Source organism: Atractosteus spatula, chromosome 7 (genome assembly GCF_055471065.1).
Source record: "Atractosteus spatula isolate fAtrSpa1 chromosome 7, fAtrSpa1.hap1, whole genome shotgun sequence".
In the NCBI taxonomy this organism is placed as follows: Eukaryota; Metazoa; Chordata; class Actinopteri; order Semionotiformes; family Lepisosteidae; genus Atractosteus; species Atractosteus spatula.
Genome location: NC_142712.1, coordinates 61,433,919 through 61,454,272, shown reverse-complemented (window position 1 = coordinate 61,454,272; position 20,354 = coordinate 61,433,919). Strand labels below are relative to the sequence as shown.

The 20,354-nt window shown below is 38.2% G+C and overlaps 1 protein-coding gene across 1 annotated transcript; it reads left to right on the top strand.

Annotated features, from left to right (window-relative positions):
- Positions 1-11,506: 11,506 nt before the first annotated feature.
- On the top strand, positions 11,507-17,858 carry sh2d7 (SH2 domain containing 7). The gene is made up of 6 exons (XM_088921862.1): positions 11,507-11,693; positions 12,732-12,821; positions 13,201-13,366; positions 13,525-13,728; positions 13,895-14,806; positions 15,773-17,858. Exons 1-6 carry the CDS (start codon positions 11,530-11,532, stop codon positions 15,815-15,817), a joined length of 1,581 nt encoding a protein of 526 aa, XP_088777988.1. The 5' UTR covers positions 11,507-11,529; the 3' UTR covers positions 15,818-17,858.
- Positions 17,859-20,354: the final 2,496 nt, after the last annotated feature.

The following is a 20,354-nucleotide window of genomic DNA, read 5'->3' as shown; positions in this document are numbered from 1 at the left end:
GAAGCAGTTTATGAATATAAGCGTACATACGTACACACTGCATACGTACAGTGTGAACTGTCAGTTCATTGGAAACACCCGCATCTCTTCAATTGTACCATTAGATGGAGCAATTTACCGTTTTCCTGGCTCAGTTCTAGCTCATATTTAAGAGTAAACAGCTGAAGAGACAACTTTGAAATACTATAGCACCTTTCTTGTTGTACAAGCAATAATGAAATAGCGTTGGTCTGCATTTCAAATACTTAATCGTGGGGGAAAAAATGAAAATATGGGGACAGACAGCTAGGGATTTCACCCATAATAATTCAGCTCGAAGTGACTTGACCAAGCAACTATGGGAATGTATTTCTAAAATATTTAGAATTGTAAATCCAGCTTTGGAAGTACAGTACTGTCATACAAACGTTTAACCATGAAGCACACAGCAGCATTAAACTACAAACTGCCTTGATTGCATTTTAAGGTGCCATCAGAGGGAGACATTGAGCTCATGTTATTTCTGTAAAGCTACCCTGTTAGCAATTGTATTAAGCAATTTTATAGCGCTGGGTGAATACGCTTGTACAAACTACCCATTACGCATTTACACGTGGCGTGTTTTAAAATGTATTCTGCCACGTGGAAAGGTCATTCGTTTTGTTGTTTTTGCAAAACACTGATGAATTTGTCTCAAAAACATCATCTTTAGTATATTGGGCAACTCAGAAGTTATAATTTCCTAATTGAGATTTCCTCATCTCAGCATAAAAATGTTAACCCTTGATGTCTGGAAAACGGTTGCAAACAGAAACACAACGTGGAAAAGCGTGTAAGGAGTCTAAAAATAAATCAGGTCTCTTTTGGTCTTCGGAGCGCAGGAAACACTGAACGTACAGTAGCATTGCTCTCTTTTACAAGACATACAGTACTGTACTTTCCACACACCACATGCAAGATGCGTAGATTTTTTTCTGCACTTCGCACAGTTTTCCTCGTATGAGGACGAATCTTATCGTGTGACCTCACAGTTTGCATTTATCGAGTGGCAGAAATGTTTCATTCGTCTAACCCTTTACTTCCCAGATGTTTTCTAGCCGAGACAGATGCAAACCGACTCTTCTGTCCTGCCGTCGCCCTGGTGAGAAGAGATCGAGTGATTTCCCGACATGACGCGCTTGGCAGGAAAGATCCGGTCACGGCGAAGGGGTGGGGAACGGAAAGACTGAACCAAACCCTGTCTTCTTGTACGTGTGGATCTGTCCCTCGCCTTGAGTGATACATCAAAACACGGTAGCCTGTCTGCGGAAACCAGTAGTATCCTGTGAACATCGCTGGAGAAATTGATTTGGATGACTGTTTGTCAAGTTCTACTAAAAGAGAAAGATAGTGACAACATTGCCTGTAAAACCAGATCAAATGTCTACGTAACAGTTGTTTTTTGGGGACCCACATGAGATTTCATATGATCATACCCAGTTTAGATTACATACAGTACATACAGTACCGTACGGATTGAGATAAACACAGTTCTCATAAATTGAAGTAAGATGTTCAAAGATCTCTAACATGAAAATGAAATGCTTCTTCTGAAACACATCGGGTCAATCCTAAAATATGAAGTTAATATTTCTGAGGGAGGGTGGATAGTTAGAAAAGGTGTTATTATAATAATCAAATTACAATCAAGTTACTGGGTGTCTCAGTTGGTTTGATAGACCTTGATAATCATGAGTATCCACTGTCCATAGAAAGGCACTCTGGTGCTTCTCTCTCATACTGGGTTATGATCATAAAGGGTTATTTTTATACCTACACATAGATAATTCTCAGATTTAATTAATTTGACAGAAACATGAATAAACACACGTTTTTTTTATCATTTCATCAGATTGGTTTAAAGGTTCTGGACTGTGTCAGGGGGACTTACCCACATCAAACGAAAAGGAAATAAATTCTAAATTGCTAGAAATAAATTCTAATAATTTATGCTGCACCCAGCGCTGTTGTAACAAGTCATGTTCACGTTTTAACGAAAAACATGTTAAAACATGTTAAGGTTTTAACGAAAAAACAACAACACTGATTTATATATAAAAGCACGGTTTTGGGCATTGCGGTGTGGGACACAATAAAATAAATACAATCGAAGTAGTGAAAGGAGTCTGTCTGTTGCAGTCTGCAGCTGTGAGGCAGATCTCCACTGGGGGAAATAAAGGCAGGGCAGGTCATTTCTGAGAGAGCACTGGAAAGCTGTGAGAGATGGAGCAGTTCAGTTGCTGTCTACTTTGATATTTGGCTCCGTCCCTGGAATAGACACAGGAATCGTGTTTAATGACAATAAAGTGCTAATGGCTTAGTGATTTTCCTCCCACATGTAATAGAGAAAAAAAAAACAACCGAAATCTGATGCTGACCTTCTTAAAGGCAAAAGCTGTAAATGTTCTGAAGTGGATGGCTAAATAAATTAAACCTTTACCGCAGAGAGTCCCTGAGAGCAAGACGGGAGACAGTGACAGAATTGACCAGGTATGAGAAATGACAGATTATTGAAATTATCTGGCAATGCTGGGAAATTCAATTATGAGGGAGTCACAATCAATAGTGATGGGAATGGTTAAGTACCATTTCAGAAGGCCCTCTTGCAATGAGAAAAAATCTCACATTTACTCCTCCCATAACAGGAAAGGCAGCAAAAACATTCGGCAGTAATGACTAATTTTGAGCAGCATAACGAGTGGGTTGTGCTGGAGCGCACAGGCTTGAAAATCATTCTGTTGTAACACAATGTACTTTAGCACATAAAATACCTCTTTATTCCTACATGAGGCTTTCTGTTTTTCCTCTGCAGAACATTCTGTGATAAGTAACTTGAGAGTTAAGACAATACTATTCTAATACCCACTGTACATAACCAACACAGAAAAACGATGTCATACAGTGAATGTGTCATTCTGCGGCAAAACCACCTGGTCTATTCAAATACCCTTCTCTGGTTTGTTCCAGCTCCACAAAGTCGTGTAGCTATTATGTTATTTGCAGATATACAGTATGTTTGTTTTCCCGCCAAAGAATATCAACATGAATCCATAGATACATCCACATGGTCCCATAGATAGTCAGTCGAAACATTGTAAGTTTTCTTCTTTCTTTGTAATTTTCAGTATAGAATTAAACAAATCAACTATCCTGCATAATATAAGAATAATATTGATTCTCTCAAATGTTTAACATAATCAGGGACATAGTGAATCTGAAGTAACTATGAAACAAAGCAGAAACTACTTCTGCACTGCCTCTTTTAAGGGATTTTACGAGAAGGCTGTTATGCTTCAAAGCTCAGTTAAGCTCTTTGAGAATCTTGCAGAGAACTGGCTTCGAACACACATTTTTATTGACCAAGACATACAGACCGCAGGCCTCTGCATCACAGTGATGGTGGCTTTGTGCCACAGCAACATCCTAATGCTCCAGATAAACAGGCACAATAAAGGCTTCACGTCTTGCCATAACTATAAAAAACAGCCTCTTTCCTTTTCGAGGCAGAGGGCAAGTTGCTTCTTTCTGCAGTCTTTTCAGAGGCATGTCTTCAGCAGAAAGCCTTTATAAAAGATTTCCTCCAGCAGGCCTAGCTTTCCAGGCTGCTGGGACTTAAAAGTGAAAGAAGTAAAATGAAAAACAGTTGCCACACGTCAGTAGATTCTACACTGTAGGGAGGTAATATTTAAGGTTGTTAAGTGAATGCTGGAGAGCACAGGCTCTGTAAGTGTCACAGGAAACAAAATGATGGATGATACCCTAGCTTTTGTGATTACAATAGCAAGAATTATTCAGTCTTTCCTTGCTTGCAGAATTTGGGCCTTTAGGAAGTTCTAATATTGCCCAGGCCCTCAAATCTTAAAGCATAATTCAATTCAATTGATTTGGGTTAATTGGAAATAGCCTCATTTCCAGCAAGCCAGTTACTCTGTCATGGATCATAAATTTGTTATATGGAAGTTCTGATTTTATCTGATCTGATAAAAAATCAAATTTAAAGAATGTAATGTCCTTAAAATGTGAAAATATTTAATTACAGCAAGTTATAATCAAACCCATCAAAAGAAATTTGGACTACACCTTCAAATTTCCAACCCCTTTTTATGATTTAGGGGATAGATTATGACAGTCAAACACACTCATAAGACCTGATATTCTGAAAGACACCAGTAAGAAGGGGAAGATTTTCTGCAGTTTGAACTTGAAAATATTTAGCAGGTTTGCAAGGGAAACAAGAGTGATTCCCTTCAAATTTAGCTCAGATGAATTTCTAACTTTTCAGAAAGAAACAAGGGCTTTCAGTTGCCATCACTACAGCAGCCTGTTGTTTATTTGGGACAGAAAAAAAAGAAAGCAACCAGGAAATGCAGTGGCTTCCTGCTTCTGTGTTTTCTGTAAACCAAACCAAGTGCATCATCATCCTGATGTCAGGCAGACTACCGATGAACCACACTGGTTTCTGAATGAAGGACAACAATTTTCTGGAGAAATAAAAACAACAAAAACAACATAATGAAGGATATTTCCTATACGACATCATAGACATTTGTTAGGTATCAAATAATGTCCACAGCCAATACATGGCTGCAATTAATGAAGCCTTTGTTTCCAAGTTGCATGATCTCGGAATGAAAAGAAAGAATGAACAGAAGCAGCACATACTGTAGGCTCAATATAATCCTACAGATTATAGGACATATAATCCTATAGATTATAGGACAGACTAAGGGAACTGATTTCAGGCTGGGAAAGAAAAAAATTGCATGGAGGCTTGAGACAAAATCCTGAAAGGCACAGACCATGACAATATGCCCACTAAGGGGACTTCTTCATGATCTGCAACACAAGTGGCCAGGGACACAAGTGGGAAATAAAATCAGTTCCATTAAGGACAGAAAACAGAAAAAAGCACTTTTTTACACAAGGATGGTGAAGGTCTGGAATGGACCTACTCCCCTGTCATGGTACTGAAACCGCCACCCTGAGATAAGTTAAGAGGGGGATAGAAAGATTTTTTGTATCATTAATTTAAAACCAACCAAAAACTGAATGGCCTCTCTGGATTGTCACCTCTCTTGTGTTTTCTCCCTGGCGTTTGTGGTAAAAAATCAGAAATCAGAGTTTTAAGACTGGCAATAGAAATGAGCTGTAATATTCCACAGATTTAGTCATATATGGATCATGTCTGGAGATTATCACAATGATAAAAGGAAAGAGGATCTAGACTGACTATCATATAGTGAAACCTAGATAATACAGTTCCAAAAGAGTCATTTTTGTGTGATTGCTGGTTCTTGGAAGAAAGGTTATAGTTATTTGACCTGTGTATGAGAGAAAATATATTTTGTTCCTGTGTTTCTTTTTTGACACTGTAAATGTATTTCTGTTATTATATACTGTATTTATATAATTCATTAATGTCAATTCACCTTGATGTTTCTAAAAAGGTAAACTTTGTATTATGAAATAGCAGTAGCAAATCATTCACCACCTTAAAGCCCTTTAAATGAGTGAACAAAGATAAAAAAGCTTCACACAGAAAATACATTAACATGTTTACACAATCCAGTACTTCACTATATACATTAGATTAAATAATGGATAAAAGTGATAGTTATGTTCTTAAACATTTTTAATTCCTATAAGTCTGAAGAAACCCACATTTAATCGAATCTTTTTGAAAATGCTTTAAGTTGCATAAGTATCCTGTGTCAGTTTGTTCAACAAAAAGATTTTTCCAGTCACTGTATACTACAATTTCACAACTTCAGTAAATCAATTTTGCTCTCAAGTGTCAAGCCACATTTCTCCTTTGTTAAGATAGTTTAACTGTGTTTATTAAAATGACTGTGTTGTTCAAGATTAAGATTTTAAATATTTTATCAGTACAATTTAGTAATTTAGTAACCCTAACTGGGTTACAATTTTCAAAGATGTCAGTTTACAGAACTTTTGAACTGTGCCTTTTGAAAGAGGTACAGTATTTAAAATCCAGGTAAAGGGTGTTTGTATAAAACTATATTTTAAAACATTAAGAAAAACACAGTAACTACTGTACGTTTGAAGCATTTTTTTTAGTTACACACATCAATTCAACAGAAACACTGATTTTGTTTCTATTTCAATCCTCAACATAATTTATTCAGAAGTAGTTAGAAAGATTTTTAAATCAGGCGACACATCAGGAAATTCCACACCTCAGAATTTTAGCCACTGCCTCCAAAACACCTCTGTGGGGTTAATTCAAGTCTTTGAGCAGTGAGTCAGTCTTAGGTGTTCAGTAAGGCTTCATGGAACAGCTAGTTCAGTTGGGTCTGTATGCCACCCTTAGTGGAAGTAACTTCTCAACACCCAGATTATTACAGGCAAAACAACTGGGGACATAGATAGGCAGGTCTGAACAAAACAACAGTTCTCACAAAGAGATATGTTAGGGAACAGTGAAGAAGGCGTTATCGTCACAATTCTTGATGACATCAGCTCGATAACTCAGAAAATAGCAACACTTTTTATTGAAACCAGAGACAACCTTCTCGTGAAAAAGGCACAGAAGTACAGCCAGCCTACTTCTGGACGCTGTCAGAAGTGACCTTGCCCACCTTTTTTGTCCATCCACAAATCCCGTTAACCGGATTGTACATGAAAAAAAATGGAGTTCCCCAGAGCTGAACACTTAGTATGATTTTATAATTCCAGTTCCAGTTCTAATGCCAATTAGAACACATATTTAGCCTTCCTCCCATTTTTGGAAGTAATTTAGGTAAAAATGTTACAAGAAAAACCCAATTTAAATATAAATTACTCTTCCACCATCTCCTCACAAAAATTAGTTCAAAATGTCTTCTATACAGTTCTTTTACCCAGATGGCACTTCCACAGTTTCACTTGAGCTCTGCAGTGACACGACCTTTACAAAATGTCAATGTGCCAGCCTGAGTCTGAGATAAAAAAAACAATCTTTTCCTAGTAGTCTTTCACATTTAAACAGAAAATTCTGTCAAGTTTAACCAAATCACTTAACCCTGCCCTCTTGGGATAAAATATTGTGAACACACAAAAAAAATAGTGTGACGTTTATGTACAGATGTTGGACAAATCTTTCTAGTTTTTAGGAGAAGGCAGATTTTAAAAAAATGTGTCTGTGGATGTTTACTGAAGTTTACAAAATTGGCAATATATATTTTTGGTTTGAAAACGGAATCAGAGAGATATGCTTTAAGTTGAGATGACAATGGTAAAATATGACGTTTTTTTCTGTTCTCAGTGTTACAGACAAAAATGCCTTCAGTACCAGAATAGTACGATTTTGAAAAGGAAGTCTGGGATGGAAGTAATACTAAGAGAAAATAACTATATACCTGTCTCAAAACTTGATGTTGAAGCACTAACAATTGAGAGCAACATTTTTCTTGTGCTGCCATCGGGACCACAAACTAATATATTTTTCTTTAAAAAAATGTCTGGAAATTCTTTACTATTTGTCAGACTCCTCACAAGGTAGGCTCCTGACCCGATTATACAAACGTTGTGTACTCTCACAGTCCACCTGAGTGGGCTCTGAAAGTGGATTCATCACTTCTTTAGAAAGGTACTGTAGATCAAACGGATATTGGGAAAATGAGTTTAAATATGGAGTACTAAAGTATTTTGAAAGGTAATAAAAAAATCCATCATCTACTTTTTTTTAAATACGTGCTCAGTTTGTATTTGAAGAGCAAGACTTTGTTAAAGAAATCCGTATAGTCTGAATTGTCAGCTAAAGAACTTTAAAGAATAGAAACTTAGAAAGTATCTAGGTATGTCAAATAGAGGAACGTGTGTGTGATAAACTAATACCTGTACAGTATGTGTAAAATACGATCTATAAGAAGACTCAGTTTCATACATCACAGTTTCAACAATCTATATGATTCCATCCATCCAAAATATTTATTTTGAAACATTCCAGGTATCACAAGAAAGTACGATGTGAACTCCTTCAGAACACGTAAACAAAAATGTTAAAGTCTTTTTTTTTTAAATTTTAAAACCAGACATAAAGAATAACATAAATAGACAAACTGGACCTAATAAAACAGGAGATTGAGAAAAAGATGAACTATTAGAGTTTCTAGAGGTTTAAAGACGTAAGTATGCGGCAGTTATATGTAATGGTCACTTAGTAAATGCAAATTAGCTTACAAGATTAGTTTAACTCCTTCTGATAGTACGATGGCTTTAGACACTTAAATTATAAAACCTAATTTTAATATTTAAACTGAGGTTCAGATTGGCACATACTGTATCTTTTCATTTTTCTAAGTAAAAGTCGTCCACTGTTTTCGGACGATTTTAAAATTTGTGAATTTATAGTTCTAACCTGTTGTAAAAAGAAAAGAAGAAGCTACTGTTCCGAGTTACAGTAAATGTTTTATCGTTAATGTCTCTGGGATATCTCGCCTCCCATGCGTCGTAACTTCTTTCTGCATACTAACATTTTCCAGCGTCACATGGGAAACAACACCGCAAATTTAAATATGACTCCGTCTGTCTAAAAAAATAAAGTAAAAATAGATTAATACCTGTCAATCCCTTAATCCACCAAATATTCGTGACACAGGAGTCCCAAGTGTAAGATGTGGTTTTCGAGTTTAATCATTATTTTTCAACTGAGAAAAATCCCTCTGAACTGGTAGTTTTCATTAATATACATTTTTATTTTACACCTGACGGCCTCCATTTGTCTGACTGGATGGGGAAATACAGTATACTATACGTCAGTGATGAGTCTGCAGTGTGATAGTCCAGGGAAGTGGACACTTAAAGTTTAAGTGTTGTGTTGAGTTTTAAGTGTTAAAGTTAAGTTTAACTTAACCTTGAGAGATGAAAGAGATCACTTTGCAAGATCCTTGAACAGGGGTGACCAGTCCTGATCTCGCTGGGCTGATGTGTCTGCGGGTTTTCATTTTACCTCAGCACAGAGCAAGGTAATCCGGCTGGTTACTGTTTTAAGTGGACCAATTTGATAGCTTTTTTCCAGCTCTTCAGCTCTGCTTTCTAGCCACCTTGAAGCCCTGCGGACACACACCTATCTCTCCTTATGCAGTGGTCATTCACTTTTAATTTCCATTCGCATGTTAAACGTTTAGTTTTTCAGTGTTGTACTGTCTCAGTCCACACACTTGAGACTTTATTTTTATTTTTCCACTAGTGCTTTCAATACCTTAGAAAGCAAACGACGTGGCCTACAAATTGAGCTGAAGAGTTTCGCGCCTAGAAATACTAAAGGTGCCAATCGATTTAGTAGCAAAATGTGAAACACTCACAGTGTTTAAACAAAGATAACGGTAGTCACAGTGATGTCGTCTGTGTGTACGAACCGTGATTTCCTGTTAGATCATCATGTGCCTCGCTGCATTAGCGCCACCGGCACTGAAAAAAAAACCCACAGCAGGTTTTAGCATTTACTTTCCACCCATCTTCAGGAAACTCTTGCTTTGTGAAAGCCCTCCTTCCTTCGTTTTCTCTTTTTTTCTCATGCAAATACCTATCACGTCTTCAGCCATTGCACAACGACTTCATGAACTTTCCGTGCTCACGGAAAGAAAATAAATGTCACCCTTGTATATACAAAGAGTTATACTCCTATACTCCCTCACAATGTCTCACCTACTGCACTACGCGCATGCTGTCAGAGTTATTTCTGCCTTTTTGAAATGAGAGTTAAATCAAATCATGCTCACTGCTCCGTCACTTCAGGTATGTACCGGTGTTTTCAGTCGTCATCGTTTATATCTTCGGTGCCTTATATAATATTCAAGCGCACACTGTCATAAGCCTAAAATAAACCGTGACATTTGTTTTTTTGAAATTGAGAAATACGTACTCGTAACAATAAACTGGTACAATTGTGATTTTAATAACAAAGTAGTGTAGAGATGACAATAAATGGTGTAGCTAAATAAATTTCTATTTTTTTATTATATGAACAAAATCATGTTTTGTTTTGGGTTTTTTAAGAGAAGTACGAAATTAATAAACAAAATTGCGATTTGCGATTGGCACTATTTTAAAAACAGCCGACAAAGAACGTCTTTATTCATAAAAGTGCGTGTGCGATTTGCACGGTGTTATTCAAGTATCTGCTTCACACGATGATTCTTGGTGATATTTTGGCAAAGTTCACCATATTTCTGCAAAGCCTCGCCATTCAGTTAAAAGGACCGGTTGCTCCAATAACCAGAAACTGCTGTAATCTGTTTTCCCATATCCATATTGTACCTAAAAAAGTAAAATGGGTTCTGTTGTGGTTGCCAATCCTCGCAAAGGTGGTCACCGTTATTTTTTCATGGCTGTTTTTTAGGACTGTTAAAAAATATTACTTACTGTATGTGTGAGCATCCCTTTGTGAGAGGACAGCGTACCGTGGAGACAAAAGAAATCAATTGAAGCAATGGGGGAATTCATCAGATAATAAGGCCATCTCCCAGGGTCTCACAACTGCCTACCTGCTTTACAAAAGATCGTAAAGACACTTCCACTGGAAGTTATTGTTTACATGCTCATCTGACATTCTGGTTTTCTTATTTTCTGCACAGGTTGTCCATGGTACGGCTGGCCTTTCTTTCAGCAAATAGGTCCCAGTTCTCGAGCCTACAAGACCTCCATGAAGAAGCCCATGGATCACAAACTGCCTAGAGCTCCCTTCTTTCGCACCTGGCTGATGTTTTGCTTGAAGGTTAGAGACTGTGCTGCTGCACTGTTTAAGGCCAGCTTCTAAGGATAAACATTTGGATTGGTTTGGCTTTTTAGCTTTTATCAAGGATTGTTTCTGAGAAGTGTGAAATTTGCAACCACAAACAACTATTATTATTATCATTATTATTAGTTCCTACACAGCCAAATTAGAGTGTGAAAGTATGTTGCTAGGATGACCGAGTCCAAGACAAATTAAAATTTGGCACTGATTTGGTTTTATACAGAGGCAGCTAAAGTCCTTGAAAGATTGGGTGGAACAAAACCAGAAGACACTTGGACACTTGCTCTTGCGTATTTGTTTGAAGTCTTGGTCTTTTTTAGTTGGAGAGTACCTATAAAACCTGCAGGACTCTAGAACTGATATTATCCAACACAAGGATGCTTGTGTAGCAACCCTTGGGTCATTTTTAGAATCTTGTTCAAATATTATTTATCTCAGAATGTGTATTATCTTACATTTTACCCATATTGTTTTCTTACATGCATTATTTTCTGCTTCCCGATTCGTTGCGTAATAAAGGGAGCTTTAAATAGTTTTTTATTTGCATGGAGCATAATAAAAATATCCCAAAATGGAAGCAGGAACAAGCGTAGTAAAATGTGAATGTCGAGGGGAGGAGAGGTAAGGGAACAATGCTGTCGTTCAGAGCCCTGTGCGGGACGGTGACGTACTGTACCACAAAATAGGCAAATTCACCTCCCCGCTGAGCCGTGAAATTTAAACCTGTTCCATCCTTTTGTCTCTGCATTCTTCAGGATCAGGCTCCAGAAAAGATGGACCAGCGGAAAGCTCCTGTGCCAGGGACAGAGCCCCAGGCAGACCACGCAGAAGGGATGCTGAAGGATCTGGCACTCAAATGGTTTACGGAGACACAGGCCCCGCTCATCCTACGCAACGGCAACTTCCCGGACTGGTTTCAAGGCTTCATCGCTAGGAAGTAAGCAGACTACAGAGACACCAGTCAGCAAGAAAGCAACAATTCCATTTTCGCAGGTGGCCTGGGAGCTTGCAGGTGGAGAATGTTGCTTTCAGAGCACTCACCTCTCCTGAAATCAGCTGTAATCTGAAATCTCGTAGGTCTTACAATGCAGAATTTCTTAATAACACAAGCAATGTTTTTTTCTTATTAAAAACTTATTTGGTTGCTTTGTTATCCATCTCTTTTTCATTCCTGCTGTAAATCAGAGGTCATTTCCTGGGGAGACAGATGTCTTCACAGTACCATGAAGTGAATGGCTTGAGTAATCAATTCCAAAAGGCATTAGGAAGGATTTGATGTGCAGTATGTCCAGCAAAGGACAATTGGGTTAATTGTTTAATTGGCTATTTAGGTTGGAATAAAAAAAAAGAAGGCACCAGACCCTCAGGGAATTGAACAGATTTGCTTTGTTACAGTAGCTTGTTGTCTTTTAACAATTAGGATCTTGTATGTATTAGAAAAGGGCTTTGCAGCTAATATAATTGTAGTAATAGCATTTCAGCTAGCCATAATGCAAGTCAAACTACAGATAACTGTAGGGTGGTCTAAATTCAGATATGGAGTTTTAGAGTCTAAAAAGAGCTCCTTTTCCTTGCATTTGTAAATGGATTACTGTTTTAGATTAGCTGAACTGTAAAATATGGTATATATGTAAAATACGATAAGAAGCAAAGCAGATTTATAAAGAAAAAAAACCATTAATTTCTGGAACAGTTCATATCCACTGAAAGCAAAGTAATAAGTGAGTTTAATAACACATTTTGATTATATTTCCCAAAAATGGTGGAGTTTTATAAAGACAAATGAACAGTTGAGTGAAAACGTTCATAAACAGGTTTTCCCTCTGTGAAATACAGAGCAGACTACAGCTGTAAACTATGTGTGATCTACGCTCTCAGTGCAAGGAGACAGCAGACTCATTCCATTACTGCTGACATTTTCATAGCATTTGAATGTGACATTCAAAACATGTGACCACCTCTTTGTCTTTTACAGGGATGCTGAAGATCAGCTCAGAGATAAGCAGCTGGGATGTTTTCTCATCAGGCTCAGCGACAGGGCCATAGGATACATTCTTTCCTACAAGTGAGTTAAACACTCATATCTTTGTCGGCAAGAATCTTTTTTTGTTTATCTGCAATCAGGAATGCACAAGTATGCACAATGGAGGGGGAGGGGGGCAAATTTATTGGCCGATTAAGATCTAAGAAATGAAATTGAACCACAGTTTAGCGGTTCTCTCCATCTCTGATAACCTCATTTATGATTATTACTTCATCATTTGCATAGCATGTGCTTTACTGTAAGTTTCCGTTATTGAGACACTGAAACATTCTCTTGTACCGTATTGAGGCCAGGCATGAATCCCTATGCATCAAGCAAGGATCAGAAGAAAAATAGATTTTGTTTCCGATATGCGATATTTATTTCTGGCTGATTAGAAATCCATGCTGTTTCATTTCAGAGGGAAAGATCGCTGTCGACATTTCGTTATCAACCAGAATAAGGCGGGACAATTTATTGTTTCGGGAGACACTGAGACCCACAATAACCTAACTGACTTGATAGAGTACTACAAGATGTGTCCCATCGAGCCCTTTGGAGAGTTCCTCACTGTCCCCTGTTCAGAGGTGAGGCCACGCTGCCTTCATTCTTTATACTTTATCTTGATTTGACTATCAAGGATAACAGTTCTGCGTTTATTTCTTCTTATCCCAGGACTCCATATTCATTTAAACCAGGGTCACTCGGCCATTGGATGAAGGTATCTGTGTCTGTGTCTTTGCAGAGTAATAACACTGAGCTGTATGACGAAATCCAGTTCTGCCAAAAGGAGAAGCCTGCAGTCAGTGTCCAGGCCATGAAAAGCATATGGAATCAACGGAACAATACAAACGCTGAGCAGCCCCCTGAATTACCACCAAAGTACAATAAACAACTTCACAAATTGCCTTCAGATTCCTCATTTGAAAAAGTTCCTCCTCCGATCAAGGTAACTTGAAAACATTATTTGCATATTCAGCAATTGGGGTTGCGCACAGTTATGTACTGTATATACTCAGTCAGTTGAGGCAGTGTTGAACTACAGGATATTTTGTTAGCTTCGAATTACAGGAGATAAAGAAACACAGTGAAAATCCATTCTACTTGCCTTTCAGAAAAGTAACCAAGTGCCAGCTCCTAGACAGCAGAAAAGAAGCCCACCCCTGAGGAGTTCACTGAGTGGCTCGCTGGAAGACAAGTCCTCACAGAGTAGCCAAGTCTTATACGCCCAGCTGGACCAAGAAAAAACAAAGGAGAAGGCTCAGCTCCCGTTATCCAACAAAGGCAGCCCAAATAGGTCCAACCGCAACCAGACTGAAGATGCAGCGACTAACAGGAATGGGAGAAGGGGATCCAGCCCGGCCTCAAACTGCCTCTACTCGCAAGCAGAGGAAGCGAAGCTATTTCCAAGCCAAGCCCCAGAGCCTAGGTGCAGCGACTCCACTGTGTATTCTGAGCTGACGCTGGTGGAGTGCAGGAGCAAATCCCTGCCCTTGCTTGACGACAGCTCCGACAGCGGTAAGGACTGCCACCCTTACAGAGCACACCCCCCCCCGGCCCTCCAGCTCCAGCGCTCCCCTAAACTGCCCAGGAAATCAGCCTTGTATTCCGCCCTTGGGAAGTGCTCCTATAAGGACGCGGGGCCCCACAGCGCATCGTCTCCCAGCCCTGTTCTTGCCAGTAGCAGCAGCCTGGACAAGCTGTTGAAAAACCCACTCTATCACGCAGTGACGGGCTGGCAGGCTCCCCAGGACATGACGTCGCTGCTGCACAGGGAGACATGTGGTGGCCATAACCCCGCAGTGACCTCCCATCCCATGGCAGGCCCGCCCCAGAGCACGGATAATACTTACGCCCAGATTCCCACTGAGCCGACGCCGAACAGTTTGTTCTCTGACAACACCTACGAGCAGATCCCTGACAGGCCTCACAAGGGCACCCCTGAAACCCTGGCCTCTGTGAACAACACTTACGAGACAATACCAGACAGGGCTCCCAAACAGTCAGAGGCCACCTGTGGTCCGAAGGTAAGTCTCGCTTCTGTCTGATCATGTGGACAATTCTGAATGAATCCAGTCGTTTACAGTTCATTAAACTGATAATATACTCTTACTGCATCAAAATCTACCAGGGATTTTTTATTCAATTTATCCTGTATGAAACTTACCCTCTTGTGCAAATTTAAGTTTTATAATTGCTGCAATTTATAATATGTGGATTGTCATAATTAAATAAACTGTAACACATTTGCATCAGATGTGTTGCTTATTACAGGCTTCATTTCAGCATTCCCCCAATAACAGGTCAAAATGAACTTATCTTGTGCTGCAAGGTGTTAGGTGTGCCATGCAGACTCAAAGCTAAAGTAATACTGTATGAGACTGAATAAGCCAAGCAAGCTCCCTGACATTCTTTGAAAAAGACGCCCCCATATACAGTACCAGTTGTCATTCATCCCTTCTAGTTTCTGGATGCATATAAACATATATAACATATAGAACGAACTGGGATGATGACAACCAAGCCACTTTTGTACCAGCTGTACAAAATCTTTTCCCATGTTGTTTCTTGATGCTATATACTGTACAGTACAGTGCATCACACACAAGTCCCTGTCTTTTACAGTTTGCCTCATGGTTTCCTCCTCCACCTCTGCAGCCTCACTTCACTCTGCATGGGGGTCCTCTAATGGTCTGGCCCTCAGTCAGACCAGAATCTCACTATACTGTACCTACTGAATATGCTCAATGAACATCCTTAATCGCGTCTTATTCTTGAGTGTTGTTATTCCTCGTGAAACATATATTCAGTCCTGTAATATGTTCTACCTGCTGCTCTTTTTTAAAACACTTCGCTGGATAGACCTCCACCTCAGTCAGTTACTTAACTCCAATTCAATGTGGATTTCATTTGCTCACAATTGTTTGTTCCAACAGCTGAGATGCCTAACAGAAAGTCACTAACAATCACCTTTCATTTTGTTGTTTCTACAGAATGCAAACTGGCGAAGATTCTTCCCAGAGACTAAAAAAAAATAAAGGAAGCAAACCCAATATAACAGGACCAATGAAGATGAACACTACATCTATTCAATTTTGTTGTGGAAGACTCTGTTTATTGACAATACTGTACATGTAGCACTTATCGTTCAATTTCTGCTTTTCAATTATGGCAAGAATTCATCTCATCTCCAACGATAGAAAGAAGAGATAACATTGCCTCACACTACAGAAGGCTAATATTTGTAAGCAACATTCCTACTGCCTACTAAAATTTAATCAGTTTGAATTAAATTATGTCTATTTAAGCTTTTGCTTTTTAACTGATACAAAAAAGAAACTGTAATGTCTTATGATAAGAAATTTTATTTATATGAAATGTTAATATTATAAAGGAATCATTGACAACTGAATCCTTTTCTGCTTATGGAGACTTATGACAGTGTGAAGCACAGTATTTAAAAAGTATTTTTTTATGTTATTGATAGTGTATTTACATCTGTGATACCTAATTATCAGACGGTCATCCGGCTGAGTAATTTGTGATGCTTTTTCCTATTCCTCTGAGAACTTGCAAAATAATTTGAAAATGTTTATCAAGGCCATTTAGACATATCATTCACCCAAGACCAAATGTGATGGCAAATTAATAACAACAGATACAGTACATTGTTTGGTACATACTGTAACTGTTGCTACGTTTGTGAAGTAGTATACAGTATTTGAAAAAAGCTACATTCTGCAAATAACCCTAAGGCTAGAGTTGAGAAATGGTTTGAGTTTTGTTACTGACAGGCAATTAGTTTTACAGTTGAGGTTGATTATTACAGCTTTTTGTGACTCCATTAATATCAATAAAGTATATTTGATTTATAAAACATTTATAAATAACATTAGGACCTCCTAATCTAAATTGGTGAACTTTTTCAAATGTCAAGCCCTCAATGGAAAACAAAATTGAATCTCCTTGTTGATTGATATTTAACTTGTTTTTTTAATCTCCTATAAAATACTGTGTATTTCATATTAGGGCACTAATAAGATAAAGCTGTTAAAATCCCCTTGATATTTTGATAACTCAAGCATTTTTTACCCAAATCATTGAACAAAGCCGTTTCCTAGATATCAATGAAAGTAATTCGGAGGTACTGTAAGTTCCAAACGTTAGGTGTCAATTCCACTAAGAGTCGGCTCTTAAGCAAAGAGCTTTCCGTCATTCACTTGTACTATACCTTCAATGAACCTTAAGAAATTTAAATTTAAAATTAAATATGTTCTTCTCTTGAAGAGACAAACATACTAATTTCTGTTCTGAAGCTTTCAAGCAATTTAGAATGCACTGTTGAGATTTTATAGTTACAGGATAAACTGTAAAAGTGGGCTTTTACCATTTTAACATCAAAAGTCTTATTTTTTACAGTTTTCCACTGAGTCCTTTTATTTCACAATTTCAGTTATTTTAACATAAGATAAGATATTTTGTATTTCCTTTCACAACATGCAGACTGACATTTACGTGGTACAGATTGTTTCAGAGAATGACGTTAATTGTTCCTACTGTATCTGATTTTGTTGTTTTGTCAAATATTTTTACATATATACTACAGTATGTGTGTTAGCTCATGGTCTTCAGGATCGGTAATGTGAACACACTGAATGAAAAATTAAAATCCTTCATTTATTTCTCAGATAAAATGTTATCTGTGTAATATAAAACTATAGAGAAAAACTTTTTACTGAATTCAACATTCTAATATGTAAAATATCTAATATCTACAGTAATATGTAAATATCTGAAACATGAATGTTGTATCTGTACATTCAAAGGTTGTATAACTATCTTGTGTTTTATTTAAAATATCTAATTTATTAAAAATGGGTAATTATATTATTAATAATAATAGCCTTTATACTCTTCATCTCAGTGATTAAAATGTAACACTTTATATTATTTTCCTGTAAAGGAACTGTGGATGATACTACTGTATAAGAGAGGTGCTTTAATTTATTTTTCTAAAATAATTTTCAAACAATTTGAAATTTTCTGTGTTTAGGGACATTAAAATGTATAAACATCCAATATCTAATTGATTTGCCTGTTCTTGTTGTTTCTGCCTCTTTTTTGTTCCATTAAAATCAGTATTTTACACACCAGTCCCTTCTTTAACAGGAGTTGGTGGAAAAAAACATTCATGAAACCAGCCCCAGGGCAGCATGATGGCGCCGTGGTTAGTATTGCTGTCTTGCAGTGCTGGGGACCTCGGTTCAATTCCTGGGGGACTCTCTGTGTGGAGTTTGTATGTTCTTCTCGTATTTACATGGGTTTCTTATGGGTGCTCTGGGTTCCTACCACAGTCCAAAGCCAAAGACAAAATGAAGTTTATAACAAAAGTTCGGGAGGGATGACAACGACCCAGCTCAATCAGACTCAGCTGTCAGTAATCAGCAATCGCTCCTGACATCCATTCCTCTTCCAAATGTTATAAATACCTATGAGATCCCCGTCTCTCTCTCCCTCTTGCATCCCACCTCCACCCCATCTCTCCCTCTGCAGCTGCCCCTTGCTCACTCTGCAGGGGGGTCCTGGTCCCCTTGTCCTCTGGCCGGGAGGTCAGCCCTCAGCCGAGTGGATTAAGCCACAATTTCACTCCATGACGCTTTCATCTTGGCTGGTTGTCATTCCTCGTGAACTGAGGTTAATTGGCTCCTGCAGACTTGGCCCTGGTGTGAGTGTAGGCATGCTTGTATCTGTACCTTGTGATGGACTGGTCTTCCAGGGCATAGAGTGTGTTCGCTGCTTTATGCCCGTTGCCTGTTGCTCTGGTGACCTTGGCTGGATTAGCGGATTAGAAAGTGGATGGACATGAAACACTTAAAGTCTGACTTAAACTATAAGACTCTTTCTCATTTTCAGAAGGAAATACTACAATACAATCTGAGTCAATGTTAAAGAATGAAAAAGCTCTAAACGCAACTCAAGTTATTGAAATATACTTGTAAAGTTTGAAACGTTATACTTGCTACTGTATACTGTTTTCATACAGTAGTTTTGACCCTGTTAACTGCAGAGTATCTTTGTTACTCCTTAACACTGGTATTCAGTTCCCTGGTTCCCTGTGGACCAGGACCACTGCCTTAACACACTGAGCCTAAAGGCTGAAATATACCAGCTTTCACTGCTCACCAGCTTTCTCTGTGTTTTTTTTCAGATTGTATAAACTATGTACAGTCTCTGGTGAGCAAGTAGGCAGTCCTCTGTACACTATCGGAGTACCAGGTGAGATTAATACATTTGTGAACCTGCAGTGCTCTAGTCCGTGGTTTCGTGTTTTTCTTTATCAATGACTTTTTTATTCTCTGTTGTGTTGCCAGGATAAGTGTTGCCTTACTCATGTGATCCTATTTGTCAGGATGAACTGACAGAGTGGGAAGGCAGCACAGACCTTAGAATGTAAGCAATGAGGTCGGGATTGCATTGTGAAATCAAATCGCTGTCCTTCTCGGCTTGCATCTGTCTCTTATATGCATCTTTTATATTGCTTTTGCTTTGATCACTCTGTAGTCCAGTTTTCAAGACCGGGGATCAAGAGATTTACTGTATCTTGTTGTGGTTGCCTCTTTGAGTCATTTCAAATCCAAGTCGGTGAGTCAGAACAGTCAGTTGGCATTGGCTGGAGCTGATTCCACCAGTTTCTACCAGCAAAAGAAAATGCAAGCAAAAATCTCACAAAGAGAAGTACTAGTCCTTTCAGTTCTACATTATCAATGCCATGCTTCCCTGTACTTGAGAGCACACTTTGGGTGAAACACTTCACATTGTTTCTGCACATACCATCACCAAGCTCAACTAATTCTAAACACATTCCCAGACAAAGCTGATGAGGAGGCACAGTAAAACAACCAACATGTTTCAGGCACAAACGTACTGTCTCTCTCCACTGTGCCCTCTGGAAGAGAAACAATCTCTGTTTCCTCCTCTCTGCCTGTAATGGGAAAAGTTCAGTTAACAGTTAAGGGGTGGACAGCATTGGAATTTGCATGGTAGAATATTAACGCAGATAAGTGCCATCAGTAGCACAGAACATCAGATAAGCAGAGACACTAGTCATGTACAAACTTTGTACTGGAAAATGGATCTTAGTATTCACCAAGAATGTCTATCAACATCAGATCTAAGTTCTAAGGTATGGGCCAAAGAAAGACAAACATTTTTGGCAGCATTCATCATATAGCAAAAGGAAATGTCACATTTAGATTAAAACTCTCCACTTTAACACACCTCTCTAAGTGTTTTTTAAAAATCTCTTTTCATATTAATTAATCAAATAGTAAGAGTCACTGCTTCATCAAATTGGTTACTCATTTTTTCGTCAGTGCTGAGGAAACTGACATTCCTTCGTGCAAATCTAAGCATTTGCCTTTCATTTCTGACCACTTGTGTACTTTACACACTTAAACTAATTAATTCTTAACATATAATACACATTTCAAACAAAAATGGTCACAACTGATAACTTGCCAGATAAAAAAAAAGAAATAGTATCTTAATGGAACTGCAATCCCAGCTGAAGTTTAC

Coding starts and splice junctions, on each gene's coding strand:
- sh2d7 (XM_088921862.1), top strand. CDS start 11,530: ATGGACCAGCGGAAAGCTCCTGTGCCAGGGACAGAGCCCCAGGCAGAC. Junction 13,367..13,524: donor TCACTGTCCCCTGTTCAGAG/GTGAGGCCACGC, acceptor GTGTCTTTGCAG/AGTAATAACACTGAGCTGTA. Junction 14,807..15,772: donor AGGCCACCTGTGGTCCGAAG/GTAAGTCTCGCT, acceptor TTGTTTCTACAG/AATGCAAACTGGCGAAGATT.